The sequence below is a fragment of the Uloborus diversus genome, chromosome 10 (assembly GCF_026930045.1).
Source record: "Uloborus diversus isolate 005 chromosome 10, Udiv.v.3.1, whole genome shotgun sequence".
Classification (NCBI taxonomy): domain Eukaryota; kingdom Metazoa; phylum Arthropoda; class Arachnida; order Araneae; family Uloboridae; genus Uloborus; species Uloborus diversus.
Genome location: NC_072740.1, coordinates 29,562,043 through 29,574,489, shown reverse-complemented (window position 1 = coordinate 29,574,489; position 12,447 = coordinate 29,562,043). Strand labels below are relative to the sequence as shown.

At 32.3% G+C, this 12,447-nt stretch overlaps 1 protein-coding gene across 1 annotated transcript in view; it reads right to left on the bottom strand.

Moving 5' to 3' along the window:
• The window catches only part of LOC129231813 (telomerase protein component 1-like), a 210,155-nt gene that overhangs the window by 86,972 nt on the left and 110,736 nt on the right, over positions 1–12,447 (bottom strand). Inside the window, exons 24-27 of the mRNA XM_054866192.1 lie at positions 10,127–10,244; positions 9,328–9,507; positions 8,200–8,354; positions 761–905 (exon numbers count right to left, since the gene is read on the bottom strand). Of these exons, the coding sequence (XP_054722167.1) occupies positions 761–905; positions 8,200–8,354; positions 9,328–9,507; positions 10,127–10,244 (598 nt within the window). The remainder of the gene's footprint in view (positions 1–760; positions 906–8,199; positions 8,355–9,327; positions 9,508–10,126; positions 10,245–12,447) is intronic.

Genomic DNA, 12,447 nt, shown 5'->3' with positions numbered 1-12,447 from the left:
TTTGCCCTCATGGTGCCTGTTTTCAAGTGGACAATGCTTAGTCACACTCAGAAAGGGTTCAATAGGCTTCCTCTTCTACATTATCACTTTCGTTGGCCTACTTCATCTCCTGATTTGTCACAGGCTGAGCATATCTGGGATCACTTTGGATGTTAAGTTTGACAATCTATGAGTTTGATCAAATTAATGATGTATTTACAGTAACTGTGGTACGAGTTGATGTAGGACCATGTGGAAGACTTTTATGCTTTAATTCTCACCTGTATTATCTCATACATTCATGCTATAGATGGCTCAAGAGGGTACTAAAGCATTATTCATTTGATTTTTCCAATAATAAATGGTCATTTTGCTCTTTTTGTAATCAATATCTTTTAAAAAGTCTTTCCTACATATGTAAAATTTCATTTCATTTTGACTACTATTTCTTGATGTCTTTTTTTTTTCTTTTTAATTATTAATATTGTACTACAAAAAACTTTCATTTCCCTTTTGATTTTAGTTTATGGATATTCTATTATACAAGCCTTCAAATTAGAATGAGTATCTATTTATTTAATTTTTTTATGGCTAAGAATTCGTGCAGATGTCATTTAGGATAAAAAATCTTAACAAAAATAGAACACACATAAACATTTACAGCTTTGAGGTACTTACACATTTCCTATTTGACAGTATCCTTTTCTTTGCTAAAAAACTTTTTTGTAAAAAGACAACAAATTATCAGCATTCAAATTAACAATCTTTAGATTGTACTTACTTTTGGCAGTGATAGAGGCAGCCAATCAAGTCTTTGACTTTCAAGTTCTAAATGGTCTAAACCATCTATAAGCAAGATGAGGTTTTTACATCCAGTAGAGCTAACTGCTTCATTCAGAATGTCCGGAAATTGATTTATAATGTCACTAAAAATATGTAAAACATCAATAAATGACATTACTACATTGGCAATCCTGGAAATCTTCAAATGAAAGTTTCCAGAAACCTAAATAGCTATAGTCTTGAACTTTAAGAAGAACAATATATTTACACAGATAATGTAAAATAACTTTCACTTTGAGATATCTAAATCAATGCATAGTATGGCGAAGTTACCCTTATTTTAAACGCATTCATCTGTACAATAAAGCAGGTGTGCATTAAGAGTTTAAAATCATGAAACATTTAACCATAATTATACTTTATTATTAACAAATAAATGATATGAACTTGCATATATGCTAAAACACCTTGAAATTTAAAAAAAAATAATAATAATTACATAAAACATTATAAAATAGTTAAACAAGGTTATTAAGTAGTTACTAGTGAGAACATGAATAGTACAGTAGAATCCCAAAAAATCTGCCTAATGTGAACCAAAAAGAGACCAAGTTTTCAGGATTGCTAGTGCAACAGGTTTTATGCCAAGGGGTTTTTTTTTTCATCCAGCTAAAATGTGGCCAAGTTTTCTGGGTTTGCCCGAGTTAGTTAATGTTGAGATCATGAGACTCTAATGTTTAATGGTTTCTGTTAAATCTGTAACATACAATTAATTTAATTTGCGTTAAAAATGGAATGAACAACAAAATTGCTTTTGTGATAAAATTTTATAGGCAAATTTAAATATACTAACAGAAAAACTTGATAAAATATTGAGCATTGAATTGATAATGAGTATCAGACTTATTTCCTGCACTAGGGAAAACATTAAAGTAGCTACTAATTTGAAGTGTATCTTGTATGACTAACAGTAAAAAGGATCTAATGCATGTATGAATTTTGTTTCTAATGTAATTTCTAGCAGTTTTAGTTCATTGATATTCCAATGAAAATTACAGCTTAAAACTATATAGAGATGACCTTTAGCTCTAAAACATCAGCCTTAATTTTTTCCTTAATTCCAATTCTGGAGAAAATAGCTTTGATGGATGATAAAAATCTTAATTTTGAAACTTACTTACATGTTTCATTTTGTGTACATGAAATGTAAGCAAAATTTAAGTATGATAAGTTTAAAAACAATCAAAAATTTGAAAAAAATATTTATTAAAATAATTACACACTTTTAGTTCATTACTTTTCAGATTACAGTTTCAGAGTCAAAAGGCTCAACAAACAGTCTTGCCCAAAAGATAGTCAGGGGCAATGATTCACTTGTTTAAATTTATTAGAATAAATGTTGCTGAGTGAATTTTTGCAATGCTGAATGCAAGACCTTATCATTGCATGAAAATTTAGTAGCTGTACAGAAACTTTCTAAATTGAGGGTCAGGTCAAACTTTTTTTCATAACAAATAGAAGGTGGAGCAAAAAAGAAAGTTTTTTGCAATCCAGTGAATCTGAAGTTGTGCTAAATTTGAAATTAAAAGCAGTGCGTTTATACAATCATTTCATCTTTTTTTAACCAATCTGTAGTTTTATTTTCTAAATATCCTGATTTGGAAAGCATTTCATCCATTGTAGTCTTCTTATTGAAAATTATTTAGACAAATATGACTGCTACATGTTATTATTTTTGCTGCTCTCTGTATATAAGGCTTTTGCATTGAGTGCTCATTAAGCAGCTTTTTTTTTTCTGAATTAAAAGTGCCATATTTTCAGTAATGTATCGCAAAACTATTGAGGCAGCTAACTTGTCTGTCATTAAGATGAATTTTATATGTGGAAAGTTGTTACAATCTACTTTTGAGCCTTTCTTGTTTGTAATGTGTTTGTTTTGTCAGTTGGCTTTCATTGAAAATATAGTGATTCAAACTGATTTTGAAATGCGTTTTTTAAACCCATTTTGCTAGGCTAATAGATCAGCAAGTTTTTAATTCATAAATCACTATTTAAAGGACAGTTTGATAATTGCAGCAAAGAGAAAAACATTTTTCCAAGCTAGCTTTCTTGACTATAACTACTGATATCAAATCAAACAACACTATTACTCATCTATCATTAGGTATTAAAAAAAAAAAGATTCAAGATTTCAATTCTCATGAAAATAAGTTTCGGCATATATCATTTACTCATTTAAAATATGGAGATTTTGGGAAAATGATTAGAAAAGGAAACAATAAAAATTTTAATGATACACATAGTGAGTTGATAACAAATGAACAAAACTATGAGGAAGTAGTAATACTTATGCAATTCAACACCGGCTGAACTGACAATACTGACTGTAGAATGATCATGGGGCACACAATGAACTATGCAATAGCAAAAGAGAAAAAAATGAGCTGATGTGTGCATCACATGACTTCCTTTTACTTCAACTTAATGTCATTTCCCCATGATTGGCAATTTTAATGTGATTCAATTGTTTACTCTCTAAATATCACCAACAGTGGCCAAATTGAAATCAGATTTAAAATTAAAAAAAAAAATTAAAACCGCCAAAGTTGTCAAACAGTTGGCAACGAAACTTGGCGACCAAAATACTGGCGATATATTGCCAAGCGTACGTCAACTTATAACACCACTTGAGTTTACATCGAAATTAACAATGATTTCTACCAAAAAGGGGCAAAAGACTCTTTTAGGAACATTCAAATGCAACCAAAAGGGAAGGTGCACAACTAGGCCCCACTAGGAGTATACGTACTAAATTTCAACTTTCTAGGACATACCGTTTTTGAGTTATGCGAGATACATACACACATACGCAAATACATACGTACATACGGATGTCACGAGAAAATTCATTGTAATTAACTCAGGGGTAGTCAAAATTTACATTTCGGGTGTCTGTAGGTTCCTACATATATATCCACGTATGGTCAGGTCGAAAAAAAAAACTCAACATTCATTCGGGGGTGAGAAAAATGGAAATTAAGGCTGATTTTTGAGAGAAAATTTTTTCGCGAATACAATACTTCCTTCTTTGTAAAAGGAAGTCAAAATAGTATGGAGGCAGAATTTTCTATTTTACTGCATGCATGAATTTCAAATACAAATCTTAGCTCCGAGTTTCTTTTTTTGCTGTATTCACAAATAATTTCATGTAGCTGCGTACAGAGACCTTTGTAGAGTAAAATTGTCAAACAGACCACAAACTTATGCAGATTAAACAGAAAAAATTAGGGGGATCAGAAAATCATGATTGATCTGCTGCCCACTCCTGCTAGAAGAAAAGAACTTGTTATGGGATCAACATTGCAGTTACATTTTAATGTTTAAATTTGGTAGCCGAGCATTATTGTAAAATATGATAAAGGATTTGAAGTTTCTCATGTCCCAGGGTTTCAGGTCAGCACAATTAGACCCTGGATGTCAAAATCAGCATTAATAATTTCAAGTGCTTTAAATTCCTACACTATTTTAAAAATAGGTAAAATTTACTATTTGAATAGAAAAATGATTGAATAGTGTCTGAGAAGTGTTACTTCAATTAATAGTTTCAAGGCACTTAATTGTTATTGGGGGTTGATACATTTGGACAAGACACTAAAAGTCTGTTTTGTATTTGCATTATGATGTAAACTCCAAAATATATTATTAGATCAAAAGGTTGCTTAATACCAATTGCACCTTTGGGGCAAAAAATAAGAGCGTTCCAAATGCTTCTGATGTCATTTTGGCTGATTGTTATTTAAGATGATTCTATAAATCTAAATATGACCATTGTTTTTACCCATCATGTCCCAATTTTTGTAAATGGGGTCCCCAGTTTTTTTTCGGTTTTTGAGTTTAATTGCTATTATTTTTATTTGGAGAGATTTATTATACACTGCTCGACATTGAAAATGCAACACCAAGAAGAAGTGTTCAGAAATTTATGCAAATTTTAGAGTAGACGTACATCACTGAGTTATGTAAATGATGTGAAATGCGAAGCTCTCCGGCGCACGTGAAGTAAGATATAAGGGAAGAAACTTGCAGAATGGGCAATATTCGTGTCGTTATTTCTGACTGGAGAATTATCGAAGAAATTTTGTTTTTGTCTTGGAGGATACGTGTAACACGAGAGAATGCCAGGCCGACGTCAACGAAGGCACTTCCAGCAGATAGACGATTTTACGAGGGGTATGGTGATCGGACTGAGAAGGGGAGGTTGATCTGTGCGTCAAATCGCACCTCATACCCACATGGATGCGAGCATGGTGCATTGGCTGTATCGAAGATAGATGGTTGGAACAACGAAATGTGGCAAGATTGAGGGGTGCAGGGGCAGCCAGAGTACGACAGAACGCGTGCATCCACCGACAAGCTGTAGCAGACCCACAAGTCACTTTTTCCTCGATTCTGCAGCAGGTGCAAGATACCCTGAATGTTCCCGTGTCAACCAGAACCATTTCCCCTCATTTGGTCGCAAGTGGTCTGCAATTACGGCGTCCACTAAGAAGACTGCCATTGACCCCACAAAATAGACAGCAACGTTTAGTACGGTGCTGGACTAGAGCGACGTGGATGACAGAATGGCGAAATGTCGTGTTCTCAGATGAATCCTGCTTCTGTTTATCCAGTGATAGTCACCGCATACGTGTGTGGCGTCGATGTGGAGACAGATTTAATCCAGCAGTAAATGTGGAACGTCCCACCGCACAACAATGTGGCATAATGTTTGGGGCGCAATTGCGTACAATTCCATATCACCTCTAGTTTGTATTCAGGGCACTATGACGGTTCAATGATACTTGGATAATGTACTGCAGCTGGTGGTAATCCCTTACCTTCAAGGCTACCTAATGCAATTTTTCAGCAGGATAATGCCCGACCACACAGTGCTCGCATCTGCCAACATGCTCTCCAAGGCACACAGATGCTTCCCTGGCCACCATACTCTCCTGATCTGTCACCAATCGAACATGTTTGGGATGTGATTGGACGCTGTTTGCAGACTCTGTCCCTGCCTCGTTCAGAAGACTAACTGTGGCAAATGGTTGAAAGGGAATGAAGAGTCATCCCTCTGGACACCATCCGCACCCTTATTGACTCTATGCCTGGACGTGTTTCTTCGTGTATCGCTGTCCGCGGTGGTCCTACAACCTAATGAGTCGACACCGTTCTCGCTCTGTATTCTGCCTATCATTTTGAAATTAAGATCATTTATTATTCCTTGCTGTCTCTGTCTTTTTTCCAAATTTCATCACTTTCTGACCACTGCTTCTTGGTGTTGCATTTTCAATGTCGAGCAGTGTATAAACCATCAAAATTCTACTGATTCGCAAGAGAAGTCACAAGTCCTAAAGCATGAACAGCAGCAGCAAATTTGGAACTCATAGGGGTATTACAAACTAAAATATTTTTTAAATCATAAAAATTATTCTTTTTTCTTGCCTTGTGTGTTGCAATTTTTTCACTTATATTTTGGTGTAAACCCAGTGTATCTAACTCACTCCTACGAGCCCAATGCCCACTTTCCATCAAGTATTTTTACTTTTGCTTTCAACGTCTGAAACACCGCATGTTGCACACAAGTTGCATTGCAGATCTTCAGTGAATAAACTTCCTGTATTATTTATATTTATTCAAGTTACATTCACAGATATAATTAAGATTAAACTTGAAATTTAAAATGCTCATAAAGAAACATTATTGTAGATTAATATTTCACACACAGGAGATGCAGCAAATTGTTTAAGTGAAGTGACATCACTTGTTACGTGCATCCTATATATTTGTATCCCTTCTTTTTATAGTAATAAACAATTTGTCTCCAAAAGTATAAGAAGCCATCAATGCATCATTATGAACATTCTTAATTTCACTTTTAATCTTAATGATATCTGTGAATGTAACTTGAATAAATATAAATGACACAGGAAGTTTAACTACTGTTGATCTGGGATAACTCTTGCATGCATCATGAAATGCTTCCAACATTTTTTGTAAATACTTTTTGAACTGAGGCACATAGGAGTGAGTCCAATACTGTAGTTTTACACCGAAAAATAAGTGAAATATTGTAAAACAAACCCCTAGCAAAAAAGATCACTTCTAATTATTTTAAAAATATTTTAGGAGGGGGAGTCTCCCGAGTTTCTACTAATGTTCATGCTTTTGGACTATAAAGCTCTGTAGAACCAAAGAAGAATGTTAATGGTTAATATAATGCTCCTTTCCCCTCCAAATTTAGGTGGTAGCTATGAAACTTTCGAAAATGAAAGCAAATTGGGGGGTTCTAACAATCCATTTCCAAAAAGTAGGGCAAAGATGGAAAAAAAAAAACACTGTCATATTTGGATTTAGGGGGTAATTTTATGTAAGAATTAGCAAGAATGGTGTTGGAAGCATTTTAAAAGGTTTTTTTTTTTTTTTTTTTTTTTTGTCATGCAGTGTTATTAGTATACTTGTTTGGCAACTAGTTTTGAGCAAACTTGTTTCATATTTTAATATATATCGTCACCTCAGAGCAACAGTAAGACATTTAATCTGCGTAACAACACCAAGGTGACGATATGTCCACTTAATTTTTTCAACACAGAATTTAATGGCAATGTTCAAAGAACAAATTCATCATAACTCACAACAAGAGAATAATTTTCAAAACACAAAAACATACCATAAAACTGGAAAAAGGCTTCCATTTTTAATAAAAGTAATGAAATGCTTATCTTGTTTAAAAATCATTTTAAATATAATTTCAAAAATATAGTTTAAATGACATTAACTCTGCAACTTCATGTAACAAACAATAATGCATAAAGTGAAATAAAAGTTTAATGGATATGAAATTCACTGCATGTATTGGAAATCTTATCATTTTGTTTTAAATTAATTTATTTACTTCTTTTAAACATAGCTACTGAATTTATGCAAGAATAAATTTCTAATTCATTTGCTTGCTGTCCAAAGTTGACTTTTGAAATGAGTTTACTTTTACCTAATTCAATGGTAAAGGTTCAATGGTTACATAATTCAATGGTTCAATTCCCCTATTTTCACCCTTTCAATTTTCATCTGTTAGAAAGGAAGTTCATGAACATAAAAGGTTGCTATAACTCATATTGAAAGTAATAATCACTTTTTATTGAATTTTTGTCAAACAAGGACAGTCAAAATTTTGCAAACATTTCATATTAGTTCAAGCTGATTAACCCTGCAAACAGCTCCTTACAGCATGTGTGTATTATGGAAGTTGAACAACACACCAAATTACGGGACAGTTGGAAAATGAAGCAGTGCAATCCGAATTGCCATCCTAGCTGGCACAAGAGAATAACAACAACAGCAAATATTGAAACAAAAAAGAATGTACACTGAAACAGTGCTACAATAAATACTATTTACCTAGCTAGTTGTGGAAAAACAGCAGAAACGGGGAATTGCTTGACTATAGAGTTGCAAATGTAATGTAACATATAAGAAAGATCTTTTGATTGTGGAGACCCACCAATAAAATACTTTATTATTGGATAGTTTTCAAGTTTTTTCAATAGCTGAACCTAAAAATGATATAAAAATTTTTAAAAAAATAAAATAAATAATAAAAAAAAAAACAGAATAATAGCACACAGTTGTTCAAACAATCAAGAAAATATGTGTTTCTAAATTATTAGAAGCAATGATGTCAAATGATTGTGAAGTAAAACACAAAAATAATGATAGTAAAGCAAAAATTTAAAAGATTCAATAATGGACAAAATCTTCATACATTTTTAATTTGATTTAATAATGTTTTTATTTACTGCCATTTTTTTCTGCTATGAATGAGTATATTTTAGAATTTTTGATCTATTAAAAGATAAATTGTTAACAAAAATCTGGTTTTCATAGGAAATAGGTTCTTTTCATTATAGGTACATGAACTTTATGGCAGAATTTATTTTTAACGGAATATTTTTTTTAAGTCATGTCTAGGAAACACACAACTCAAAACAATTAAGTCAAGCACAAATATTACAGTCATAACTGATCTCTTTTTAGGTAGTAAACAAAAAAGTTTAAAATATTTAGTGATGCATGGAATTTAACTTACTCATAACAGAGTAGAACCTTGATTTTTCAAAACTCTTTTAATCTAACCCTCATTCAACTGAAGTCAGTTAAGTGAAATTTCATTTTATTTTTATGTATATATTACCTTTTTTATTTTTTGTCAAGTAAGCAATATTACTTCAAGGTTACCAGAGGAAGCTGTTTCTACTACAGAAACTAAATTATCCATGCATTTCTATCACTTCTGTCCCCCCCCCCAAACATACCAGTATTATTACTGATATTCTGGTATCACATTAAAAAATATCGAATACTGGTATTGCATTTTTGGTCCGGTATTGGAATCCCTACGTATGTGTATATATGCATCTGTGTGAATCTAAAGAGTTTCAATCTATAACTTACACAGTATAAAACATTTTTTTTTTACATTAGGAAAAACATACTAGGAGGATAGTTCATTTGTTTTAAACCACTTACACTTGTTGATGTTTTCCCAGAGCCTGGGGATCCAAACATTACAACAATTTCAGAATCAGATTGAATAGCAGATAAAACATCTCCAATACATGAATTTTTTTCTCCAACACAAAACTGGTGTGAGTCAAAAAGATCAACTTGATTCATATCCTCTTCAGCTACTTCATCCAAGCATGGATTCTAAAATAAAGTATATTTTACTTGCACTTACTAATCAGGAAACCACACAAATAGTGTAGTAATGAAAAAAAAAAAAAAAATAAGTAGCAATTGAAAAAGTATTGTGAAGCATATTTTTTGACACATAAATAATTTGCCCTTGTCTCCTTATTATCAAAATGTAAGGGACATTTTATGAAAAGTTACCAAGTATAGCAAGAAATGGAAGGTTCTGGAAACAGGGATCAGAATGTTGATATCTTTTAATGTTAACAAAGCTACAGCGATATTTAAAATGTCCATTTATAGCAAATTTTAGGGCTTTTTTTTTAAATGTTGCCAATTTTAAGACCTTATATTTAGATAATGGAGGGATGAGGGCAAATGATTTTTGTCTCAAAAAAAACGTTTTACTACGCTCTTACAATGCTACTTATTTGATTTTTTTAATTTTTACAATAAGGTATGGTTCCTTGATTAGAAGAGCACCAACTTCATGTTTTGTTTTACATAATTATGTTAAATAAATATTTTGTAAAACACATTATATAAGCTATGTTTTACTGAAACACATTTTTTTAGTGAGAAGTACAACAAAAGCACTAATTTGCTATATAATTTTTGAATTTTCTCACGATACCTCATCATGTATTCTTTTTAGGGCATTCCATACATCTTCTATAACAGTACTTCCAAACGTCTCTAATCCTGACAAGATTGGTTTACCCTTAAGAATTCCAGCAAACTGACATGGATATCTGTTTAAGAAATTTCAATAAAAATAAATAAATAAATCTAGAAGCTGAAATGTTTAACAATATGTCACATAAAGTAATTAAATGGGGGGGAAATGTCATTATTTAGGACTTCTTTACTCATGAAAACATTTGATTATAAATTGCTGCCATAAGTCATTATTCTAAACTTTAACTCCCAAAACATTTTATTAGCAATTACATGCAAATTATTTCAATCAAAAAAACATTAAAATGCTGAAGCTCCACACAAGTTTTGTCATATCTAAAAATGATTCATCTCAAATGATCATGATTTCAGAAAAACATTCCTACAATACATGCATGCACCTTAATTGTGTACCATCTTTTGCCGTCTTGTCAGTGAGGCAAAATCAAAGAAAAAGGTAAATCAGTTAAAAAATTGTCTCTTTTACAGTTGTTGGCACAAATGCTGTTACGGCTAGTCTAACTTCGGTGGTTTGCAAAATTTTTGAAACATTGATGAAAATTAAGATAGTAAATTTTCTAGAGACTAATAATCTATTGACTAGTTTTCAGTACAGTTTCAGGAAAGGTAAATCTTGTGCAACTAATTTATTACATTTCTATGACAAAGTTACCATGGCTTTGGACAATAAGAAGCCTGTAGATGTTGTTTACATTGATTTTCAAAAAGCTTTCGATAAGGTACCGCATGTTGCTCTACTTAGCAAATTAGCTGATATAGGAATAGGAGGGAAAACTTTCATTTGGGTAAAAAACTGGCGACCGGAAGGAAACAAAGGGTAGTTGTAAGGGGAAATTATTCTAATTGGAGTGAGGTCTTAAGTGGGGTTCCTCAAGGATCAGTGTTAGGGCCTGTTTTGTTCATTGTCTTTATGAACGATATTCACAAAAATATTTCTGGGAACATGAATTGTTTTGCTGATGATGTCAAAGTTATGGGGACTGTAGAAAATGAAGAACAAGCAAATCAGCTGCAAGATTATCTAGATCATATTACGGAGTGGGCTGATAAATGGGATATGGCTGTTAATGTTGGGAAATGTCAAGTGCTACAATTAGGGCATGGAAATAAGTGTACAAGTTATTATTTGCAAGGTTCAGTCATTAGTCACGCAGACAAAGTTACTGATCTGGGGGTCTTAATAAGTCAGGATTTAAAGTTTAGCCAACAGTGCAGCATTGCTAGCAACAAAGCCAATAAGATGCTTGGGTTTATCAATAGATCTATTTCAAACAAATCTAAAGAAGTTCTTCTGCCCTTATATAGAAGTTTGGTAAGACCCAATTTGGAGTATGCTGTTCAGTTTTGGTCTCCTTATCTTACGAAAGACATTAATTTTTTGGAAAGGGTTTAAAGGCGGGCTACAAGGCTAATAAGTGGACTTTCCCAATTAGATTATGATTCCAGGCTTAGAAGGCTTAAAATGTAGTCTTGAGCAAAGAAGAGACCGAGGGGAAATTTGTTCATTAATATTTTAAAGTATTATTTTTAATGACATACCTAAGGCATCAAGTGAGGGAAAAAATGACCGTTTTAGATGGAATGACCCAAGAGTAAGTAATTAATGTTGATTTTAAATTAAACTATGCTGTTGATTTTTTTTTAAAAATGAGAGAAATCAAATGCAAGTAGCAAACACTGAGCCTTTAAAGCATATTTCAAAAAAGAAAGCTATATTTCTTTCTATTTAAATATGAAATTTTTTTTTGTTATACTTTGTTTTTTCTTTTTTTTCGAGCAGAAATATGTAGAATGATAAATAATGTTAATTAGGTTTCAAAAAAGCAGTTTATATGACAGAAAAACTCAATAGTTTATTAATTTTTAGGATCATGTTGAATCATTGGATCAAGAAGAGTGGATAATTTTGTACAAATTTAAGATAATTTGTAACTTCTTCCCCCCCCCCCCCCCTCTCTGCTTTTCTACTTGAAAGTGAACAGCAAAAATTGCTAAGTCAAACAATTTATGAAACCGAGTGTAAAAAGAATTTCAAAAGTGAAATTTTGTGACACTAAAACAGAACTTAAAATAGCTCTCTAAACCCTCCCCCTTCCCTCCGCTTTTTTAGAATTGCAATAATTTTATGAGAATCTTGAAAGAACAGGTGAGTTGTGCCTTCTAAATGATAGGAAATACGTTTCTGTAGATCATGCAAAAAATTAAAGCATCTGATATTTATTTGGACCTAAAATACATGCTCAACTAATTTCATAA